General features: G+C 48.6%; 1 protein-coding gene across 1 annotated transcript in view; it reads left to right on the plus strand.

Moving 5' to 3' along the window:
- Window positions 1-19803, plus strand: part of klhdc3 (kelch domain containing 3) — a 39515-nt gene extending 19712 nt beyond the window's left edge. The window contains 4 exon segments of the mRNA XM_061232755.1: window positions 16108-16181; window positions 17347-17425; window positions 19593-19617; window positions 19620-19803. Of these exon segments, the coding sequence (XP_061088739.1) occupies window positions 16108-16181; window positions 17347-17425; window positions 19593-19617; window positions 19620-19661 (220 nt within the window). The 3' untranslated portion in view covers window positions 19662-19803.
- Window positions 19804-25055: the final 5252 nt, after the last annotated feature.

Consider the following 25055-nt stretch of genomic DNA (forward strand, 5'->3'; position numbering starts at 1 on the left):
CCCTCCAGGACTGGAGTTAAACCTGCAGTCACTGCGGCCCCCCAGGACTGGAGTTAAACCTGCAGACACTGCGGCCCTCCAGGACTGGAGTTAAACCAGCAGACACTGCGGCCCTCCAGGACTGGAGTTAAACCCGCAGACACTGCGGCCCTCCAGGACTGGAGTTAAACCTGCAGACACTGCGGCCCTCCAGGACTGGAGTTAAACCTGCAGACACTGCGGCCCTCCAGGACTGGAGTTAAACCTGCAGACACTGCGGCCCTCCAGGACTGGAGTTAAACCAGCAGACACTGCGGCCCTCCAGGACTGGAGTTAAACCAGCAGACACTGTGGTCCTCCAGGACTGGAGTTAAGCCTGCAGACACTGCGGCCCTCCAGGACTAGAGTTAAACCTGCAGACACTGTGGTCCTCCAGGACTGGAGTTAAACCTGCAGACACTGCGGCCCTCCAGGACTGGAGTTAAACCTGCAGACACTGCGGCCCCCCAGGACTGGAGTTAAACCTGCAGACACTGCGGCCCTCCAGGACTGGAGTTAAACCTGCAGACACTGCGGCCCCCCAGGACTGGAGTTAAACCTGCAGACACTGCGGCCCCCCAGGACTGGAGTTAAACCTGCAGACACTGCGGCCCTCCAGGACTGGAGTTAAACCTGCAGACACTGCAGCCCTCCAGGACTGGAGTTAAACCAGCAAACACTGCGGCCCTCCAGGACTGGCGTTAAACCAGCAGACACTGCGGCCCTCCAGGGCTGGAGTTAAACCTGCAGACGCTGCGGCCCTCCAGGACTGGAGTTAAACCTGCAGACACTGCGGCCCTCCAGGACTGGAGTTAAACCTGCAGACACTGCGGCCCCCCAGGACTGGAGTTAAACCTGCAGACACTGCGGCCCTCCAGGACTGGAGTTAAACCTGCAGACACTGCGGCCCCCCAGGACTGGAGTTAAACCTGCAGACACTGCGGCCCCCCAGGACTGGAGTTAAACCTGCAGACACTGCGGCCCTCCAGGACTGGAGTTAAACCTGCAGACACTGCAGCCCTCCAGGACTGGAGTTAAACCCGCAGACACTGCGGCCCTCCAGGACTGGAGTTAAACCTGCAGACACTGTGGCCCTCCAGGACTGGAGTTAAACCTGCAGACACTGCGGCCCTCCAGGGCTGGCGTTAAACCAGCAGACACATAGCAAGGCAGTTCTGTTCAGGATGACGTTTATACGCTGCTCTCAGCCAGGTTTGGCTGGGCCCATAGGTGAGTGTCAGACGCAGAACGATGTGTTCGGACGTTCAGGCAGTTAATCTCACAGACGCAGAACGATGTCTTTGGACGTCCAGGCAGTTAATCTCACTCCTAGCGGAACGCGGAGCGTCTGCTCTGAACAGGCCTGGTGCGGACGCTTCTCCAAGGTTGAAAGTCTTCGGCTATAATTATCGCGGACGTAAATTCCTCCCGCTTGGCTGAGGACAGTTCTATTATGGCTTTAAATAAAACGGACAGGCCGTTCGCTGGGTGTATTCTTCTGAACGACGGAGGCTTTTCCCCCCGCAAATTCTGCGTTGTGGGTGCAGCCAGTGATGAGGGAGAAACTCTCCGCGGCCACCACCGACCGATGTGTAGCATCTACCCGGGCAATGCAACCGTGGCCATTTTGCGGCAGAACGTTCAGTACGCATTATAATCCTGGCTGGAGACCACAGATCATCAAGTCACGGTCAATTTGTACAACCAGAACAGCTGGTTTCACACCCTCCGTTTACGTGGGAGTCTGGTGTTAAGACAGTCTGGCTGGTTGTCAGTTCAGTTATTTACTGAGAGAAGTAAACCAGGGCTGGATTCGGATTTAAGGGCCAGATTTTATCCCTGCTGTCGACCATTAAGCACCCCTGTCCGTGTCTCAGCTCTGGTCTGTGGAGAATGGGAATAGCGCACGATGAGTCGTCTCTGACTCCGGGTTTCTGAAGGCATCCTTGTTGTGCAGTATGAGTCAGCTAATTTCCTCAATTTGTGGTAGAGAAACTAATACATTCAAATTATGAACCAGATGTTGTTTTTCCCTGAAATTATAAACCATTCATTTGCTGGAGCACATTGAGAAATATTTCTAGCCTGGCAAAGGGGAAAGCTTATTTGGACATCTAATGGTTTATGAAACTATTTAATTTATTGTGCTAAATCAATTTTTCAAACAATTTAATTGGAATGCAGTTAATGCCGTTTCCCACTTTTAATGAACTTTCGCAGAGTTTCGCAGAACCTCCAGATGGGTGCGTTCACTTTTATTTTTGGTTTTGTGCTTTTGTGCCTCTTTTCTGAAGCAATCAGAGGATTTAAATTGACAAATGTCTGCAGTCTAATTAGTTTCCCTCTCCTGCGGGACACCTTGCCTCGCCGGCTCTGTTTGTTTTCGCGGAGATCCTGGCAGTCTCAGACACGTTCGCCCTTTTGTTTTCAGAAAACTTCGTTCTCCCATTCATCAGAGACGGACACCGTTGATATTTTCTCACACTTCATGATATTTTCTTCAGGCAAGGAATTTGTTGGTTTCGTTAGATCAGTTTAGATCAATAAAAAGGCTTTTCCCTCTCTGGGCCCGTCTCTGGGCTCGTCTCTGGGTCAGTCTCTGGGTCAGTCTCTGGACCCGTCTCTGGACCCGTCTCTGAGTCAGTCTCTGGGTCAGTCTCTGGGTCAGTCTCTGGGTCAGTCTCTGGACCGTCTCTGGACCCGTCTCTGGGTCAGTCTCTGGACCCGTCTCTGGGTCAGTCTCTGGACCCGTCTCTGGACCCGTCTCTGAGTCAGTCTCTGAGTCAGTCTCTGGGTCAGTCTCTGGGTCAGTCTCTGGACCGTCTCTGGACCCGTCTCTGGGTCAGTCTCTGGTCCCGTCTCTGGGTCAGTCTCTGAGTCAGTCTCTGGGTCAGTCTCTGGGTCAGTCTCTGGACCCGTCTCTGGACCCGTCTCTGGGTCAGTCTCTGGGTCAGTCTCTGGACCCGTCTCTGGACCCGTCTCTGGGTCAGTCTCTGGGTCAGTCTCTGGACCCGTCTCTGGGTCAGTCTCTGGACCCGTCTCTGGGTCAGTCTCTGGGTCAGTCTCTGAGTCAGTCTCTGAGTCAGTCTCTGAGTCAGTCTCTGGGTCAGTCTCTGGGTCAGTCTCTGGACCCGTCTCTGGACCCGTCTCTGGGTCAGTCTCTGGGTCAGTCTCTGGACCCGTCTCTGGGTCAGTCTCTGGACCCGTCTCTGGGTCAGTCTCTGGGTCAGTCTCTGGACCCGTCTCTGGGTCAGTCTCTGGACCCGCTCTGGTTCCACTCAGTACAGAAGGGTCAGCGCTCGAGCGAAAGGCCAAGTGGGCATGTGGAGTTCTGGGAGCAGTGTACCGTTAAGGGCATCCGGGCAATAGGCTAATTATTATCTATTATATTCTCTATCACGCTGTCAGCCAAAGTGTGTATGGCAGTTCTCCTGTTTCTATTGAAACGGAGTGAATTTCAAGTACAGAGCGGGGAGAGGGAATGAGCTCTCAAAACAGCTTGCACATTGATTATAAATAAAACCATCAAATAGGAGGAATTATGAAGTAAATTGCTCCAAATCGTGGTTTGAACCCGATTCATTATAATTGTTTCAGAATAATACATTCTGATGTGTGCTTTTAATCGTAATAACCGATAACTTTAATTCCACTGTGAAGTGTTTTTTTTGTATGAAAGGGCACTGTACAAATGGTTTGTTTATTGTATTTTGTTATTATAAAGCTGTAGATGGATACATGAGATCCCTCACTGTTATTTACATCTGTGAAGCAGACTACGCTAAATTTTAATGAAGTGATATGTGCGTCTATGCGGAACATGTTGTGTGTTTTTGATTAGTTAATGGTTGTACATATTTCGGAGATGCTGTATTTTTGATTGGTTAATTGGTGCGTATTTGGTTGGGAGGTGTTTGTTTTGGTTTTGTATAAGTGGATATTATCGAGTGTGTCTGTGCATGTGTGTGGGGGACGGAGGGGGCTGCTGATTGGCTGGCCGGTAACAACGGTGTGTTTGCGCCGTTCACTTACTGGCGTGTAAACGAGCCTGCTGGGCGCTGAAGGGCCGCGAAATTCGGCGAGACCCCGATTCATCACCTCCGAGAGTTCCCCCGAAACCTGACCTCCCCCGCCCCCTGTCCTCCCCCGGCCCACTGTCCCATTCCGTCTCTGCTGAACTCATTTAGAGCCCCGCACCGCAGGGGGGGGCGTCCGAAACGCTACAACCGGGGACGCGTTACCCCCCCCTGGAGAGAGCAAGCCCAGCGGGGCGGAGGGTGCTAAGAGTATAACGAGGCTGGATTTATTTAGAGCCTTCATCGAGAGTTGACCGTACCTGGATCGGTTTGGTTTAGAGTTACTCTCACGTCTTTGAAGGCGGCCGCACCGAGAGTCTCTTGTGTTCAGTGGCTTAACTGAGATCGACTGGCTTCATTTGGGTTTGCTGCTCCGTGTCTGTCAGTGAGTGCCACTGTTTTCCGTTTGAGGGTAAACACACTGAGATTGGTTTCATTTAGCATAAGGCTGGCCGTATTGCGACGGGCGTCTCGCCAAGATGAGACTGGCACCGTTTTGAGTGACCGTCCCCGTAGCGTTTCGTTGTTGGCGTGACCACGCAGTTCTCCTGCAGTGCGCGTTCTGAAGCGTGACTCGCCGTCCTGAAGGTCAAAGGTCAGGTTAGATTGGGATCAGCGCACAAGTGGCCTTCCGAGTGATTTTCCATACGCTTCCCAGTCCACACAGGTGTTACTTCAAAATGGGGGGGGGGGGGGGGGAATGTTGCCATGGATCTCTTGAGTGTTGCTGCCTCGTCAGAGGTTAGAACACGATATCAACAAAGGATGATGTCATCGCCTGCCCCTCTCCCGAGCGTCCTCAGTGATGTCATCGCAGCCGATCGCCCGCGGCGACGGATAGGTGGGCGGCAGGGTTTGCGTCACCAGGTGCGGGAGCGGGCCGACAGGAAGTGAGCTGGAACGCGGCAGATCGGCATGCTGGGAACTCACAGCTTGCCTTTCGGCCAAATCCGAAAAAAAGCCCCCCGGAAAAACGGCGATATTTGTGACCTTAATCCGCCTTTTCTGGAAGGCTGACGGGAGACCGGGGAGCTGGCAGGACTCTCTGTCCTGTCCGCCGCTGTGGAAAATCCCATCATCCTTTGCAAATACTCCCCCCACCTCTTCAGCAGACAAACGTAGGTTATATTTACACCCGTTCATCTGTCCCCTGACCCACTGACTCTACACACCCAGAACCCCTGGGGCTAGGCTAATACTACCCCTGTACAGGAGCCGGCTGGTCAGTTCAGAGCCTATGTGTACATATGATACAGGTAAAACAGATATAATATTAGTTCTTCTTCTTCTGTGGTTTTAAGCTGTATTTTGGGGGCAGTTGTTGCAAATTAGCTGATACTGTACACATTGAAGCAGTGCATCTGACCCATGCTGTTAATTAGAGATGGAGATTAGTGTACACAGTAACACCCCGTCAGATAAAGACAGAAAGGGCAGTTTATGTAAATTAACGGGCGTGATTTGGTTTATTTCATACCGAACGTTGAATAAAACATGATGAGGAATCTCGCGGTCCACACAGTAATAACCTTCTGGAGGCTGCAGAAACCTTTCGGAAGCTGTTAGCAGCGCAGTTAGCCCTTCTGTGTGTTCTGCTGAACTGACCTTTCTGAGAGAAAGGAGGCTCGTTTTGCAGCTGTCCTGGGGGTTTTGTGTGGATGTGTGTGTACAAGGCCAGCTCTGATCTGTGTGGAAACATAACAAGCACAATATCATAAAACTTATTTTAATCAGTTTGGTTTCTGTAATGAATACAGTAGCGTCCAGATCAACATTGGACATCTGCAGGCATTGTGCTCACATTTTTACAGGAATTTGTGTAAAAAGCATATTCAGTTTTTCTTTTTCAGGGAGACTGTTTACAGCCTTCATTTATCCGGCTTTTAATTTACAGTACATGTAAAAGTGTCTCTACAGAAGTAACTAGTGGCCAGAAATGAGGAGCAGTCCATATCAGTTACTGTAAAGTTTAAGCCTTTTCGGCTTTTTTTACAGGCTTTTTGAAATGCTTTTTTTTTTCTCCCCCCCCCCCCGGAAGTCAGTGTTCTAGAACTCCAGCAGTGATTGTGATTGGTGATCAGCATTAGAATGTTCAGTTACCAGCAGTGATTGTTACATCAGCATTGGAACGTTCAATTAAGGACATTCTAATCGCGTGTTTGCGGTCTCACACCGTTCGGGGTTAAAGGGTTAATGTAGTGAAAGCACTTCTCTTTTATTGATGTTGTTGTCGTTGTGGGCGGTTTTATTGGCTGCGTAATAACGGAGAGCATAGGAACAGGACGGGGGTCAGTCTGTTGCTGTGTAGGTCATGTCGTGCCGTCTTTTTTATTTTTTATTTTTTTTGAAGGAGCACGGTTTCAGATGTTTTTTGCGAACGATGGGCCATGTGCTCCTGTGATCAGGTGCTCAGGGTGTCGTACGGACTGTTAGTCACCGCACGCCGGCGTTCAGCCACGGGTAACTCTTTCCTCTCCTCCTCGCCGCCTCTCGGCCAGTTACAGCTCGTCTTGTCCAAAGGCCAAAGCTGACCTTTAAAATACCCAGAGAAACAGTGGTCGGAGGCGGTTGAGTGTCCAGAGGGACACAGTGCAGCAGGAGGTTCAGTGTTCAGTACCCACTGGGCCACAGTGCAGCAGGGGTATGAGCTCTATGTGTGGACCTGTGAAAGCGTTGGGTTTTGCTCTCTGACAGGGCGTGTTTGTGCTGATGTATTTGCGAAGCGCTCCGCTCTAGGTGGGTAGGTCAGAGTGCGGTGCTAAAGGTTAGGGCCCGGGTCAGAGACTCAAAGCAGAGTGGATTCACCCCACAAGAGGGAGGACTCCGCTCTTAATTTGATGCATTGGCCCACTGTTTTCTTTAGAGGCTAACTCGTGCTAAAGCGTTTAACTGAGACTTAAACACATAGCTGCCACAGTTCCCCTACCCCAACCATTCACAATATTGACTTTATATTGGTGGAGCTAAACAGAGTGAATTCCTTTCAGTAACAGTGTCTTAGTGTTTAGGGTTTTCTTCGCGTCGCGACTGTGTGTTAGATTTACGCTCACTGGCTTGTGTTCATTTCCTATAATTCTGCAGCACTATTTTCCTGGAGACCGGTTGCCTCTTCAAGCCCTTGAAGAAGATTCGTTCTTGTCCCCACATTAAATATATACCATTTATCGCCGTTCAAGCTGTCTTCTGCAATGTGTTTATCTTGCATGTTCATATCTTGGTGACGATAAATATATGTATATGTATCGTGCAGCCCTACAAACAAACCAATTTTAAGTTAAATTGACGTTCTGTTAAATTGATTGGAGGTTCATGTGCAATTTGTTCATTTTTATTCAGTGGGCATAGGGTATTCATTGTCTGGGGTCTATTTTAGCAGTGCACCTAAAGCATAAAGGCATTAGAAATGTGCACACTTCAGTATTTGCTTATTTATGGCAAGTCATATCATCATCGCAATATTTAACAATGTTGTCGCATATCGCATATTTTCCTCAAAACGTGTAGCCCTATTTTCTTTGTTACTTTAGTTTCTGTCAGAATTCTTTCTCTCCACTTTGCGAGTGATTTGTGACGACCTAATTCGAAACGGTACTTCGCAAAAATAAAGATTCATTTAGAGCGCTTGATTGACGACACGGAAACGCATTAATGAGGTCTTGACCTCTCTCTAGCTTGGTCACACATTTCACCGTCTGTTTGTGTGATTTAAGCATTTGTTGTGTTTGTGGGAGTCTCGCATCCTGTGTTCTGCGCGCACTGAACTGGGCCTTGCTTTTACACGGACGCAAGAAGAGCAGAACACCTGCTTCGGCTTGCGTGCACTCGGGAACTTGTTAAGATTTTAGCGTTTCGCGCCATTCCGTTCTTATATTTCCGCCCATTTCCCTTCCCTTCTCCTGAAGTGATTAGTTGAGAATCTGCATCCTGAACCCGACCGACCGGCTGCATGGGGAGAGGGAGCGTTTAATAACGTTTGAGAGGAAGTCTTTAACGACGGTTAAGAGGAGGGATTTGGACGCCTTCGGATTAAGGAATAGGAAACTCGCCATTGAGAGTCGAGCCGCAATCCGATCTGGTTCTTATTTAGATTGCCCGGCAAAGCACCCTGCCTTTATTGCTGCTCAAATCTCACCGCGCTCTCTGGCTGACCCAACAAAAACATAAAAACATCACCTTCCTAACCTCTCTCCGCCGCGTGCAGAAAGCACACGCCCGCCCGTGTGTTTGCCCTCTCTCTCTCTGCTGAAACGTTCGGAAACGGATTTATCCAGGTTCTCAGAACTTTAGCGTTTCAGTTGTGCCTGTCGGAGCGATCTCAGAGAATGGGTCTGGCTGCAGGATCGTGACGTAAAAATGGAGGTTTGCGGGATTGCTGTTGATTTGTGTCGCTTGGGAAGGTCACTTTCTCCAGGTTGCGCGATTGGCGGGTACCGAGGCGTTTGTTACACGGACGGCTCACGCGTCTGCCCCTGCGGATAAGCTTCCGGTTTCGCACAGGAAGTTGTGGTTTGTGATGATTTCCTCTCGGGCCAGCAGCTGCAGGTCAACAGGAAGTGGACAGAGGAACAGGAAGTAGATGATGATGAAGAATAAATACAGAGGAACGGAAACATTATGCTAGAAAAATATTTATCTGCCTGCTGTACGTCAGGAGTGGCCAGGTTTTGGATATTTTTGATTTTGGGTATTATCATTTGTTAAAGAAAATATATCCTGTAACGTTTAAGAGGGCAAGCATTACAACATGTTATACAGACAGACTAGCCAGAGAACATTTAACATCTGATATGTCGGGTACATTTGAACGCAGCAGAAGGTAAAAATGAAAGCTGGGCTCATTATTTCCTATGAGAGCTTGACAGGTCACGGATGTTATTGTAACATTAGCATTGGTCGTATTTAGTTTTTTTGGCGGGGTTTTTGGCGGTACAAGCTTAGCCTTCCCCCCCCCCACGTTTGACTGAGTCTCGGTCACGCTTGAAGGAGTAACGGTGGTGTTCCCATCCTCTTCCCGCGGCCAGCGTCGTCCGTTCCCTCGTCTTCCGCGCGAGAGGCTCTCGTCTCGGGGAGGCTAATGAGGCGGAGAAAACGCCCCGCTCTCGGAAGTCCCGATTAGACGCTCCCGGCTGGTGCCGGGCGTAAAACAGCAAGCTCTCTCTCTCTCTCTCTCTCCCTCTCTCCGCCCTGCCCCCCCCCCCACACACACCCCCCGGCACCCCCCGCTGAGGTCTACAGGCCTGAGCTTCAGCTCCTGCTTCCCACAGCCGTTCCCTGCTGGTGTGCGAGACTCACTGTTACTCCCCTCCTCTCTTTAACTGGGCTAAACGAGTCCGTTTACTGCACGTAGGCCGCGTTATTAAGTCATTAAAATCTTATTATTTCACGCCGTGTTAAAATACCTGCAGGAATTCTGCCGTTAACAAGAAAATGATATCCATGTTTATGACACTGTGGGCTGATAGGGATCCCAGATAAGGATTAAGCCTACTCCATTGCATTGCATTGCATTGCATTGCATTGCATTTTATTTAGCGGATGCTTTTATCCAAAGCAACATGCAAACCCGTGCACGTCGTGGTCATGGAACGAACCGAACAGGTCAGATCAGGTACAGTTCAGATATGATTGGTTGTGAGGCCATGAACATAAGTCCAGTGCACAAGGTAGACAGGCCCAGTCTGTACCATACCGAGATATCTACAACTTCAGGAACTACAGTTCCGAGACAAATACAAATTCAAAAGTCCAAGACTGAGTTTTTTTGGGGGAGAAATCTCCATTGGGGAAATGTTTTTAGTCTTAAGACTAGGCGTAATGCTGATCTAGCGAACTGGCCCTATATTTGCCTTTTTAAAATAATGTTTACGCCAGCACTCTATTCATTTCTCTCATTTTGCCTCTGTTAAACGGCCTTAAAGGTTTCGTAAGCGCACCTGTGCAATAAAGAGGGAAAGCAGGGGCCGTATAAATTGGGTAAATAAATAAAGTTGTCACGTCGGCGGGGGGGTGAATTTGCGCGTCGTGATACTTCGCTGCTCGTATAACACAACGGCCCGGCTGAGACTGGCCCCCGGAGCCTGGCCCTGGGGGGGGGCCACATTAATGTTCTGCTCAATTGAACCCCCTCTGTCCCCCCCTCCCTCACCCCAGAGGGCCTGAGTGACAGGTCCATTCCGGCCGAACCCAACACCTTCTGGAAGGTTCTCAGGCCCGAGAGGCCTCATCCGAACCAGGATGCTCCACGTGGAAAAAAACCCCCAAAAAAAACCTCTAAGAACATTTAAAACTTTTTCTCATAGAACCTCACCCCCCCCCCCCCCCAAAATGTAACCTTAATAATAATAATGAAATTGCATGGCTGTCTAAATTTTGTTCAGTAACATTATAGGTGTTCATCCATATAAATAATTGTAAAAAAATCTATAAACGTTTTTCTTCTTTTTGACACCGTGTGATTTATGCCTTGGCATTCATTACAGCAATTGATTTTATTTCTTTGTTATTTATTGTATTTGGAGGATTTGTTGAGGAGGGATTTGCACGAGTGTATTGAAGTGCGCTGTACAGTGTTGCGGGATCCTGATTCATTTACGGTTGAATCATTGGCCTGGCACCTTGAGCCAAAGCCACTTGCAAAAGCGCACTTACCATGGCAAGCAAATATCACACGGGCTGAAGATGGGGCGAAGTTAAAATCATTACAGTTATGGGGTGTCTCGGTGGCGCAGCCTGTAGAGCACTGGCCGCATGCTCATTGCGAGCCGCGACGTCGGCGGTTCGAATCCGACCGTCCGACATTTGTCGCATGTCTTCCCCTCTCTCTCGCTCCCATTCTTCCTGTCTCTCTATACTATATACTGTCCAATAAAGCTGAAAAAGGCCTAAAAAATATCTTAAAAAAAAAAAAAAAAAATCATTACAGTTATTCAGCTGACAATTTTACCCAAAGCCACTTACAGTTGATTAGACTAAGCAGCGGCCAATCCCCCCGTGGAGCAATGTGGGGTTAAGGGCCTTGCTCAAGGGCCCAACAGCTGCACTGATGTTATTGTGGCTACACCAGGGCTGTCGCCAACCTCCCTGGTCCCAGTCGCAGGCCTTAGCCACTCGGCTGCAGGCCGCCCTGAGGCCTCGGGCCTTCTGATCATGTTTCACAGCACCTCACAGCATTTAATGAGTTCAGGGGGGGGCGCGTTTGATTAACACTTCAGCCCCCTTAACCCCAGCGCAGAACAAACAAACATCCTCCTCGTGGTAATGGCCCTGCTACGGTGAGACACGGAGCCCAGCGCTGGGCCACTCGGCTGGGGCAGGCTGTGGGAGCGGTCTCCCGGGGCCGGGATGACCCCCTGGGGGTGGAGGGGGGTGTAATGAGTTCCCCAGCTGCCCCCCCCCCCCCCTCCGGGGACCCCCCTGCCCGTGCTCCCAGCCTCGACTGGCGGTTTTACCCCCCCCCCCCCTGTTTGTTTAGGCAAGATTAGCGACGGTAAGACCCTTACAACATCCTGCGCACATCCAGGAAGAACGCAAACAGAAAGAGGAGTTTAGGGTGTGGGGTTTAGGGACGAGGACCTCGCCTCTCCTGCACTCCCCCCGGGAAAACACAGCGCAGATGTTTGTAGGAGTAGTTTAGTTTAGGGTGCTACAAGTGTGGCAAAAGATTAAACAATAAATGGTTCACTGCAGTCAGAACGGCTGTCTGTTTGGTTTGTTCACTTTTTTGTTTCACTTCATTTTCAAATTCAAGTTACCTTTATTACATAATTTCAGTCAACCAATTTAGATTGCTTTTTGTTTTGGTTGGTTTTTATTTGACCTATTTTTTCATCTTTCATCTGTATGCATCCACACGTACATTTGGCCAAACTGCCTTTTCAAATGATCTCTCATTTTTGGAATATATTATCGATACAGAGAAATTATTATTAGCTTTTCCCTTAATCTTTTATTTTATTTTTATGACTGTTACAGTCAGTTACGGAACATAATTCATAATTAAAACATAATCAGTTTTTGCATTTAACATTTAATCCATCCAGAATGGTAACAAGTTCATATCTGCCTCGGGGCCTGTAGGCTCTGAAACATTTGTACGAAACTGGACAAGTGTTTTTTAGTGAGAAAAATACTGCATCCTGTGGCCTAGTGCCTATGGACCCGGAAGGTTAGTGGTTCAAACCCCAGTGCAGCCAAGATAAGGTCCACACAGCTGGTGGGCTTTTGATACAAGAGTCAGATAAATAACTTATGTAATGTCATGAAAATGCATTAAAGCGTGACCAGTGCGATACAGTCCTCGTGAAGTTTGCCCGGTAGATATAAAGCTCACAGTGTTTTTAACCGACAAACAACAGAAAGACTGAGGCACGACATGTCTACTTCATGATATATTCATTCAGCAGACGGACGCACTTAACATGATTTAGATGATCAGTGCCGGAGAACGGAAGTGTAGAGTTAAATGGACTAATGCGCCAGTCCTGTTTCAATCAGCCATGCAAACCTAGAACCGCGACCGAAGCCACGAATGCTTGCCGATAACCTTAAAAACAATAGAAATGGTCTTAATTAGTTCCGTCACGCGGGAGTGGTCGAGGGCGGGCGTTGGACAGCGAGCCATCGGAAGAGGCGTGGTCCACGATCCTTCCCAGCATGCACTGCGGTCCTGTCCCGTCCGCCCGCAAAAAAAAACCCACAAACGTAAACGTCTGCCTGGGCTGAGAGCGGGTACGCTAGGTGACTCTGCAGTCATAACATCCCACACACCTGGCCTCAGCCCCTGTGGGGATGCGTTTCCGTATAAAAACCTCTCCTTATCTCCTTATCTGTCAACATCGGGGACAGCGGGGGGAGCTGGCCGTGTGCGATGGCGCGGTCGCCGATGTTAGTGCTCTGCTTGACGTTTCCCTTTTAACTGGATTAAATTAAGCCATGTATGTATGTATGCCGAACGTATGTAAACATCCTGTGTTGATGTGGCCAGTTGTATGTACATGATGGACTAATGATGTGGTCGACCTTTAGAATCGGGTTATATGGGAAGGGTTGTGTGAATAGTAGACGGAGGCGGTTGCATTGGAGCAGGGCTGCCCAACCCTAGCTGCTGAATGAGGTGCGCTTTGTTAGGGTCGGAGTGAAGACCTACAGGACGGTAGATCTCCAGGAACAGGGTTGGGCAGCCTGCTCTAGCTGCTGAATGAGGTGTGCTGTGTTAGGGCTGAGTGAAAACCTACAGGACGGTAGATCTCCAGGAACAGGATTGGGCAGCCCTGCTCTAGCTGTTGAATGAGGTGTGCTTTGTTAGGGTTGGAGTGAAACCCTACAGGACAGTAGATCTCCAGAACAGGGATGAGCAGCCCTGCTCTAGGCTGCTGAATGAGGTGTGCTTCGTTAGGGTTGGAGTGAAGACCTACAGGACGGTAGATCTCCAGGAACAGGGTTGGGCAAGCCTGCTCTAGCTGTTGAATGAGGAGTGCTTTGTAAGGGTTGGAGTGAAACCCTACAGGACAGTAGATCTCCAGGAACAGGGTTGGGCAGCCCTGCTCTAGCTGCTGAATGAGGTGTGCTGTGTTAGGGTTGGAGTGAAGACCTACGGGACAGTAGATCTCCAGGAACAGGGTTGGGCAGCCCTGCTCTAGCTGCTGAATGAGGTGTGCTTTGTTACGGTTGGAGTGAAGACCTACAGGAACAGGGTTGGTCAGCCCCGCTCTAGCTGCTGAATGAGGTGTGCTGTGTTAGGGTTGGAGTGAAGACCTACAGGACGGTAGATCTCCAGGAGCAGGGTTGGGCGCTCTAGCTGCTGAATGAGGTGTGCTGTGTTAGGGTTGGAGTGAAGACCTACAGGACGGTAGATCTCCAGGAACAGGGTTGGGCAGCCCTGCTCTAGCTGCTGAATGAGGTGTGCTCTGTTAGGGCTGGAGTGAAAACCTACAGGACGGTAGATCTCCAGGAACAGGGTTGGGCAGCCCTGCTCTAGCTGCTGAATGAGGTGTGCTCTGTTAGGGCTGGAGTGAAACCCTACGGGTAGATGTCCAGGAACTGGGTTGGTTACCGCTGCCTTAATGCTACTCTCAGATGAACGGTTTGTCCACAGTTCACTTTGAGAGTATCTTTGTCAGGCTTTAGCCCTGGCCCTGGCGTTTCTCAGGACGTAATTGATCAGTTAAAGCAGGTGATTAGGCGGCTGACTCACCTGTCCTGGGTTTCCTGGCTCTCCATTGATTTTTGACCTTGAGGTAGGAAACTGAAATGCAGCCTGGAGCCCAGCGGCTCTCCAGGATGGCCGTCTCTTCTCACCAGCGATAGGACCCCCGCCCTGCTGACCCTGCTGCCAGTAGCCATTGGCCCCACCCCTAGCGACCCCGTAGCCGTAGCCATAGCGATAGGCCACTCCTGTGTGTTTGTGTGTGTGTGTGTGTGTGTGTGTGTGTGTGTGTGTGTGAGAGAGAGACAGGGAGGGAGAGGTAGAGCTCTGTATGTTGTGGCATAAACACCGTGTGTGTGTGAGAGAGAGAGAGAGAGAGAGAGAGAGTTGGAGGGAGAGAAAGAGAGCGAGAGAGAGAGTTGGAGGGAGAGAAAGAGAGCGAGAGAGAGAGAGAGAGAGAGAGAGAGTTGGAGGGAGAGAAAGAGAGCGAGCGAGAGAAAGAGCGAGCGACAGAGAGAGAGAGTTGGAAGGAGAGAGAGAGAGAGAGTTGGAAGGAGAGGTAGAGCTCTGTATGGTGTGGCGTAAACGCGGCGTTGGCCGTGACTCACTCTTCCTCTCGCTGAGCAGATGCTTCAGCTGCTCGGCTCTGATTGGCTGCTCCACTTGGGCAGCGATTGCTGTGACCTCATCGGTCCCGGAATAGAAGTGGAGAGAAACGGCCTCCCATTGGTCGGTACTGGGCCGTGACGCCCAGTGGAAGTGTGTGTCTGGCCAAAAGGGCCCTGCGTTTCGATTGGTTCGTCGGGTTTTGCGTTATTTCAGTTATTCCAGTTAATTTCCTACCGATTACACGACTGGCAGGGCGCACAAGTAAAAATAGAATGATTTGCGTTTCATGTTTTTCCGAGAAATATAATGCATTTTAAATCGAATATGAATATAAATATTAATCTCTTGTTGATTTGTTGTTTCCTCTCCCTCATCTTGACGATGTATTGGATCACTGGCCCCGCACACATTGAGCGTTTGATACAGTTCCCGAAATATGTTTCAAATGTAAATTACTCCTGTATTGACCCCTAACCTTGTGTTAAGTCACAATATACACTCGGTGATCACTTTATTAGGTATGTCTGTACACCAGCTTGTTAATTCAAATATTTAATCTGCCAATCATGTGGCAGCAACTGAATGCATAAAAGAATGAAGATGTGGTCGAGAGGTCCCGCTATTTTTTTAGACCAAATGTCAGAATGGGGAGGAGATGTCATCTAAGTGACTTTGACCGTGGAATGATTGTTGGTGCCAGACAGGGTGGTTTGAGTATCTCAGAGACTGCTGATCTCCTGGGATTTTCATGCACACTAGTCCGTAGAGAATGGTGCGAAAGACAGAAAACATTCAGTTGAGCAGCGGTGGGCAGAAACACATTGTTAATGAGAGGCGTCAGAAGAGAATGGCCAGACTGGTCAAAGCTGACAGGAAGTTGACAGTAATGCAAATAACCACACATTACAACAGTGGTGTGCAGAAGAGCATCTCTGAACACATAACGCATCATAACTCTTGAGTGGATTAGGCTACAGCTGTTGAAGACTGAAGCCTAAAAAATAAGTCTAATAAAGACCTAATAAAGTGCTCACTGAGTGTATACTGTGCATGTATGTAAAAAGAAATCCAAATATAATGGGTGATTAAAAAAAATATGTACATGTAATACATATGAATATATATTTCCTGTACTTTGTGTTTTTATTTGTAATATTTTACAACAAAGATACCAACAGCCAACGCTAAATCAGAAAATGGGGGTCAGAATGGAGAAGAGAGAGGTGCAGCTCGTCTTATTTTGCGGTCTTGTCCCTGCAGCCCGTGTCCAGAGCAGGGAATGGGAGACGAGTTCAATCTGATGGATCACTCGGACCTGTACATCTTAGATTTCTGTGAGTACATCTTCCATCTCTGTGAGCGTGTTGTTGCGGGGGAATGTGTAAGTCCGGTCCAGTCCGGTCCGGGCCGGTGAGTCAGCCGGCATCGTGGGGCGGTCTGGAAGGGCGTCCGATCCCGTCGCCGTGGCGATCCTAAAATAAAGGCCAGGAAACGTGTGTGCTGGCACAGACCTGGGCCCCTTTCCCGCCGCGGCCCGTATGCCCACCCAACGCATGCGTAACCAGGGCTACCGTCGCCACGGGATACGGCAGGGAGGGAAGGCCGTGTCCCCAAACACATGCTGAGGAGACGCGGGAGTTTTGGCCCTGTCTGCGGAGTGTGTGTGTGTGTGTGTGTGTGTGTGTGTGTGTGTGTGTGTGTGTGTGTGTGTGTGTGTGTGTGTGTGTGTGTGTGTGTGTGTGTGTGTGTGTGTGTGTGTGTGTGTGTGTGTGTGTGTGTGTGTGAGAGAGAGAGAGAGAGAGAGAGAGAGAGTGTGTGTGAGAGAGTGTGTGTGTGTGTGTGTGTGTGTGTGTGTGTGTGAGAGAGAGAGAGTATGTCTGTGAGTGTCTGTGTGTGAGAGAGCGTGTGTGAGTGTGTGAGAGAGAGAGTGTGTGTGTGTGTGTGTGTGTGTGTGTGTGTGTGTGTGTGTGAGTGAGAGTGTGTGTGTGAGAGTGTGTGTGTGAGAGAGAGAGAGAGAGAGAGAGAGAGAGAGAGAGAGAGAGAGAGAGAGAGAGAGAGAGAGAGAGAGAGAGAGAGAGAGAGAGAGAGAGAGAGAGAGAGAGAGAGAGAGAGTGTGTGTGTGTGTGTGTGTGTGTGTGTGTGTTTTATGTGGTCTCTATGTATGTACTTGCCTGTGCATCCTGTGGAGATCAGATTAGTTATATTGTGCTTTCTGTTTAACTTTACAGTACTGAATTGTAAAAAGACTATTATTTCATTCCTATTCATATGTTCTGTGACTGTTGCCTCTTAATTATGAGCGGCGTAATCTCCATGCTTATAAGCGGAGTTTCTCAGAAGGGTTTAATCCTCAGACGGATTTTTCCGTGTAAGCGCTGAAGCTGAAGACCTGTGAAGGTTTTGACGCAGGGAGGAGGACGAGAGGGGGGAAATCGAGGCGCTCAGGAAGAGCGAATCAAAAGGAAAACTGGCAGGTGTTTGTCCCTTCTGTTCCCCCAGGCCCGGATCTGAAGACGTTATGCAAGCTGGCGGTAATTCACTACCGTCTGGAGCAGTCGGGCCTGCCTCATGACATCAGGTAAACCCGCCAGGCCCGGCCCCCCCTGCGGTACCAGAACAAAAACATACATCATCATTAAAGAGTCATAAGACATCAGGTAACCTGCACAATCCACTCAACGTACAGGAACAAAACAAAACAAAAACAATCCTACATTTATCAATAGTCATCGAATACTGTGCTGGCAACCCTGCCTGACATCAGCTATCCAACACAATCCACTCAACGTGCAGGAACAAAACAAAACAAAAAAGATCCTACATACGTTTGTCATTAAAAATATGGGCTGGCAACCCTGCCTGACATCAGGTAACCTACACAATCCACTCAACGTACTGTACCAAAACAAAAAGACCCTCATACATTTATCACTGAAGAGACATCAGATATGTACCGGCTACCCTACTTGACGTCAGGTAATCTATACAATCCACTCGACGTGAAGTAGCAAAACAAAACTATAATCACACATGCTTTCATCTTCAATAATTCATCAGAAATGTGCTGTCTTATGAAAGTACCGACCCTGCTCGACTTCAGGTAACCTACACAATTCGCTCGGTGTACCAAAACAAAACAGAAAATCCCACACGTCTATCCTTCAGTCATGAAATGTGACGACTTCGTAAAGTAAACCTCGCCAGCCCTACATGAATGAAGAATAAGTATTTATTTTTCTCCTCTCTGCGTGAGCGGGTTTGGTTCTGGTCGGCGTGGAAGACAAACGACTTTGTTTTGTCCCTGGTGGGCGCTCTGAAATTGCGCATGGAGGGGGTCGCGTGCCTAATTCGGGGGTTTGGCCCTTTGCCCAGGGAGATTGTTAAGGGGCGGGGGGGGGGGATTGTTAAGCGTGTGTCCATCCCTCACGCTGCTATGCAAAAGAGAGAGAGAGAGCGTGAAACTGGAGCCACAGATAACAATCTGACCTGTCACCTTTGACCTCTCCTCCGGCCAGTCCTGAGACCCGTCAGCAGGCCAGGGACTTCTGGGTATCAGGTTGCAGGGACACACACACTCCCTGAGAGAGAGAGAGAGAGAGAGAGAGAGAGAGAGAGAGAGAGATCGGGGGGGGAGAACAAGGAGAGAAAGAAAGGGTGTGAGAAGGAGGAGAGAGAGGTGGAAAGGTGGAAACGAGAGAGCAGAGAGAGAAAGAGATGCATGCTTCATCCAGAAGGATAACAGAAATGCTAAGGAGGGGCAGATATCCTCATTTTGACCATGATGTGGTGCCTGCTGACAGTTGGCTAACAAAAGCTGTGTTTGGCAGATTGTGTGGAAATGTCTCATTTGAGCTGGTGAATAAATGACATGCTTCCATTAGCGGAAGGTAATGAGATTGGAAGAGCACTAAAGTGTGTGTTCGACCGCCATTTTAAACTTGTTTGGGAGGACATTGGCATTGAATGCTGCACATAAGAATACAGAATGAGGGGAACAGGCCATTCGAACCTGCACTGAACTCCTGGACTTCATCGCCCAAGCCAGCAGCTCTACCATCATGCACCCTGCTCCTGCTAAATGGCTGAAGCTAAGCAGGTGTGGATTTGGTTAGTACTTGGACGGGAGAGACCTCCTGAGAACACTGAAGCCACGGGAAGTGGCATTGCCCTGTAGGGGGCGATCTTCCCTTCCGGAAAAATACATTTCAACTTCAGTGCTGTAGCAGATCTTTCGGATGAGAGGATAAACTGAGGTCCTGTCTCACTGTGGTCGTTAAAGATCCAGTGACACTCCTCACAAAGAGTAGGGGGGTTCACTGGTGTCCTGGCTCTTTCAACCTGCCACCTAATCATCCCCTGATTTAATTGGTGAGCATTCTGCTGCAAAATGTTGCATAACTCAGGTGGGGTGCTGCACATTGGTGGTGATTGAGGCGAGTTTCTCTCTCATCACTGTGAAATGACAGTGAGTACTTTCTGATTACAGATGCATTCCACCAATTGTTATTTTCCAACTGTGCCAAAAAAATGAGATGAGATTAGATCTAATCCTTCCAAACACAGCACATCCTTCAAGCATTAACACTCTTTACAAATAAGTTTTAAAGCTAGAAGTCATTAGAACTGGTTTAAGTGTCAGCCTGGGAAAATGTTTTGTGGTTCGCTGTCGATCCCATCGATCAGACATTTTGCGTTTCTGTTCTCTGACCCCCTGCTCCTCTCTCTCTCTCTCTCTCTCTCTGCAGGTGGGAACTGACCGCGATGACCACCAAACAGCAACATCAGCCAGACCCATCTTCAGCTCTCACGGCTGAACCGGAACCAGAACCGGAACCGGAACCAGAACCAGAACCAGAACGTGAAGCGGCTGCAGGGAGGCCACTTTTCTTTTTTTTTTTTTTTTTTAAATTTCAACTGACGTGGGAAGTGTTTTTGGCACGGGGTGGGAATACCTGCGGGAAGTCTTTGGGGCTCCCTGGTTTTTCCCTCTTCCTCCCGTTCGGACGCTGTGGGGAATCGCGACGGAGCTGGGGAATGGGCCTCATTTGCGCTTGTTACGTTTGGATGAACCTTCCCTATTCTCGGTGGGAGAAACTGAATATGTTTAATACACCATACGTAATTATTATAATTTTTTTTTTAAACACAACCCGTCTTCTTCCAACTGTCGGGGGAAGAAGAAGAAGAACCGTGAAGGACAGTTTCTATTTTTTATTCTTTTCTTTTTTCTTTTTAAACTCCTCCACTCAACTGCTGGCGAAGATGAGGAAAATCAGAGGGCCAATCCGCACACAAAAGGAGGGGGGGCCATAATCAGCGTTTCTCTCTGTCCGAAACCCACAGAAGCGGGGCCCTCTCCTCGCCCCCTTGTGGACAGACTGGTTTTTGCCGAGGTGGGCGGGGGGGGGTGGTCCTGGGGGGTCAGCTGGGGGTTGAGGTGGGCTGGTGAGGTGAGCTCAATATAGCGTCTTCCACACCGAGGGGCTCTGAAGCCAGGAGAGGTGCCAGCACAGGAGGCAGCTCTGATCTGTCACCCAATCATAAACCACTACATCATAGGTTCCTGTCCCACCAGGGCGCAATGACACTGGCTGGGGCTTGGGGGAACACCGTTTTTAGCTCTCTCTCTCTCCCCCATCTCCTCTTTCTCTGTCCCTACCTTTGTCTTGCTCCCTTTCTTATCTCTCCCCCACTTCCTCTCTCCTGTACTTCTCCCTCTCTCCCTGCCCCCTCTGTCTGCCTCTCCTCTCCCCCCGCTCTCCCTCTCTCTGCCCCCCCTCTCTCTCTCCCCCCTCTCTCTCTCCCCACTCTCCCTCTCTCTGTCCCCTCTGTCTGCCTCTCTCTCCCCTCTCTCTGCCGCCCTCTCTCTCTCCCTCTCTCTCTCACACACACCCCTCTCTCTCTGCCCCTCTCTCTCTCTCTCTCTCCCTCTCTCTCCCCTCTCTCTCCCCCTCTCTCTGCCCCCTCTCTCTCCCTCTCTCTCTCCCTCTCTCTCCCTCTCTCTGGTTCTGGGTGTGTCGGGCACACACCACTCTTCAGACTCTGGTGCCGCAGACTCACGCGCTGGCTTGCCCTGGCTCTGCCGTGGGATCCCGCCTCAAATCCAGCACATCTTCTGCACTTGAGATTTGTTGTGCCATTACTGGGGGTTTCTGTTGGATTTTCTTTGGGGTTATTTCATAATTTTGTCAGGAGTTCTTAACAGTTCCTGTTTTAATCCTGTGTTGCTTTGCGTTTTTTCTTTATTTTATTGCGCAACCGTCATGCAGACAATTCCACACAGTGCTGTAAGTGTTGCAGTGAATTCATCCCCCCCCCCCCCCCCCCCCAGTGTGTCTTCCCATCAGCCCCTGCTGAGCTGCAGCACGTATCGGGATACCACAGAGGAAGACCGCGTAGCCATTCTCCTGCGGCTGGTCTTTCCGCCAATCGCTTGTGAATCAGTCCTGTATGAAGTCAGGCCCCTGCCGGGTGACTGAATGGGCGAAGTAGCCCCACTTGGGAGCCGTGGGTTAGTATCGATTTCCTGTCTGTTCCCGTCTGCGTGACCGCGCCCGGCGGACGTCTGCTGTGCACTATCCCTCTGTGGGCCTCCGTTTCTTACGGACACCTCCACCCGGGTCCCGTGGTTGTCACGGTAACCGCCCGTGTCCCCAAGTGCGCGTCGCCGACTTGAACTTGCGTTGTCCCGTAGCGTATGTCACGTAGGATGGCCGTAGAGAAGTGCCATTGCCGTTTACATCATATCAGGTTTTTGTCAGTAAACCCGGAGCCTAAGAGCACACCTGGGCTATTTCCAAGAGGAGTACAACGGTGTCGTGAAGTGCTTCGCAAACCGGACTGGTGCCGTCTCAAGCGTCCGGTTGCGCGACGATGTTGCCATGGCGATCTCGAAAACGTCTTTCACTGCTTCAAAGCCACGCCCCCCCTCCTGACACGTCCACCAATCGGGGGCGAACACACCTCAAAGAGTGTTACAGGACAATATAAACCATTTCGGGGGCGAGTTTAGCGTTCAGGGTTCGAGACGAACCTTGGCTAAACGTTTTACACCTTGTACAGTCCCAGGTGTTGTCCATGTGGCACCTTGTCAACACTTTTGGGGGAATTGGCTACATTGCATTTCGCACATTCTACGGGTAATGAAAGCTATGGAAGAACTAGCCTGGACAGGGCTGATTTTTCCCATTTTAAGTTCACATTTATTCATCACGTGCCCACACACAGTTTTGCTCTGGAGGTCAGGAATCTAACTTTTGTGTGAACAGAACTAGTTATTTGGCGATCCTTACTCCCTGCGAAGTTCAGTGCAATTCAAAAACGCCCATCAGCAAGCTTGGTGTCACACATTTTCGATCAAATGAAACTGCACTGAATCGCTTTTTATAAAAATAAAAAAAACTCAAACGTGGTTAGATTTGCCTTTAGGTTATTTGATAAATTTGGGGGTTTTCTCTAAAACGTTTTTGGTATGCGTATGGTTTATAAATAAGCGAATAGTGACAGCTACATGACAGGAACAGGAATATTCCAGATTTATTTGTCTACTCTTCTCATGACTGATTGAATAGGAGTGTGTACTTTTGTATTGAATTATTGGCTGCATCTGAGTTTACAGGAAAAACAAAAAAGACGTGATTAAATTTTTTTGTGATACCCTTTTACGGAAATGCTAATCTTGTTTAAGTCCTCAGCACTGACTTGAGGTTCATGTAATTGAGTTCACCCCCCCCACAGAGTAACAGTGCTTGATGTCCTTACAGTAATGGGGCCTTTGATTTGCTGTGCTTTTAAAGTAATCAATAAGGTATATAGTTTGATATTTATGAATAATAACAGTATTTTAGGATAAATCTGCAGCTCCTGTTTGTAAAGGAGGTGTATTGAAAATCTGGTTCATAACACTTGATCCATACCCCATAAAGCCTAGATCACATTCTTGTCATAAAGTCATGACTGCCTAGCGATCCTTATGATCTGTCATAATGTATTTTTCAAAAACATTAATGTTTGAATGTTTTGTAGAATTCACTGCGTACATTAATAACAGTGTCGCAGTGTGCTATTAGCCGTTACGCATTTCCATGACTGGTTATGACAGGGGGGTCACGTAATGTTTATGACAGCGTTATGTAGGTTTTATGGCGTATAGTTTCAGCAGTGTTACCATCTGGCCCATCCAAGTGAACTGAACTTTTGAGAGCGGCGTTGTGTAGTGGAAATGATGAGTTCTTCAGCGTCTGATTAATTATTACTCTTCCTGATGTTCAGCTGTAGACATGATGGGATACATTACATTTATTCGGCGCAACTAACCGTGAAGGAGACTGCCAGGCGCTTCGGACGCCGGGGTGGTTCCCCCTTAAAGCCTCTCTTCACGCGTGACCGTGGCGGTGCGTGGTTCTTTCTGCTGTATTTCGGTGCGTGAGTCTCGCGGGTGGATTCCCGTGGGCCTGCTAAACGCGTCTTTTCGCGGTCGTTCGCGATGCGCGTTTGGCCGACGTGTTGTCGATACGTAGCCTAGAAACGAAAAATGCCCGATGAGATAATTTGTATGTAAAATAATATGTTCAGCAATATCTGTAAGGTGAGTGAATGGTGTTGGAGGACGGCGAAGGCCCATTAAGACGAGCATTTATTGACATTTTAAAAAGGGCTCCTGCTATGTCGCGCGGCTCTCCGCGGCCGTGACGGCGTTGCACAAAGATTCAGGGGCACCGTGTTTGCTTTATATCTATGGTAAAAAGAGAATTAATAAAAATGAAGGTTTATCTGCCAAGGCTAATATCCACTTTTATTGTGCAGTATGGTCTTTAATTGTACAGATAATAAAATGGATGATATTGAATTCAAACAGCCGTTTGTTTTTGTTTTTTTTGTTTTCTTTCAAATGTGTTTCATTAAGGGAGAGTGGTTCATTGCCATAAATACACATTACATTTGATGATTGTTTAATGCAATTTATTATAGTTATGCATTAAATAATACAACATAATATACATGTGGTGATTGTATGCGCTTCATTTGACTTGCGCTTTATGTTACCAAACTGCGACATGGGACAGGGGGCGACATGGCTCAGGCAGTAAGAGCAGTCGTCTGGCAGTCGGAGGGTTGCCGGTTCGATCCCCCAAGCGGGCTGTGTCGAAGTGTCCCTGAGCAAGACACCTAACCCCCAAATGCTCCTGACGAGCTGGTCGGCGCCTTGCATGGCAGCCAATCGCCGTCGGTGTGTGAGTGTGTGTATGAATGGGTGAATGTGAAGCATCAATTGTACAGCGCTTTGGATAAAGGCGCTATATAAATGCCAACCATTTACCATTTTTTATAACAACCCAATAAACGAACGGGGTATTGCTGTGGAAGTACGCCACCAAACCAACAACACCAGAGGAGAAGTACAGTGTTTGGTGAAAAAAAAAAATTGCCAACAAATTGTATGTAATCCTTATACTTAAAGACCTGCAGAAGTATGTTGGCCAAATTAACCGAACAGGACTTGAGTGCACTCCCTCTGCAGTTAAAGAGGGGACTTGATCAGAAAAGAGCATCTAAAACATAATATTAAATTAAATCTGTGATGAACTTAAAATATTATTTATTGAATTTTCCCTCGCATAGCTTTCTATAGCAAAATAAACTGAGAGCAATTACGACGACGAATAAAAATGCGGCATTTGCTTTGAAATGAACTGTAGTTGCGTTGTAGTAGAATCAATGGCTTTATTCTATTTTATATAACAGTCCTCGCTGCAAGGTCCTCCAAGGCACCGAACAAGAACCAGCATAATGGATTTCTCTTTTGGGGTGAAGTGTTTTTCTTTAAGACTGAAGAAGTAGCCTACCAGGTTTCACGGTGAGTTTCTACGTCTTGCAACGTCAGTCTTGGCAAGAAATGCCCAACATATTAGACGTCTCTTTTAGAATTAAGAAGCGTCAGGCGTCAGTTACAGTTTTGCTGTATAGAACCTCGGGCGAGAAATTGGTGGTTCCAGCTGAATGCATCCAAATCCACAGGCACGTAGGGAAGGGAACTGCTGAGTTGATATCGTTATTTCACCCAATTTCACCATCATACTTATACCGTTTCGTCGCGTAATGACTTCACGGCATAGGGCGAACATTTAGCCCAGTCCTCGTGACTTGTCAAACTATTACCGTGGCCTATTATACAAATGATAACTGTTTATATAGCATGTACTTTACAT

This window comes from Conger conger, chromosome 2 (assembly GCF_963514075.1).
Source record: "Conger conger chromosome 2, fConCon1.1, whole genome shotgun sequence".
Taxonomy (NCBI): domain Eukaryota; kingdom Metazoa; phylum Chordata; class Actinopteri; order Anguilliformes; family Congridae; genus Conger; species Conger conger.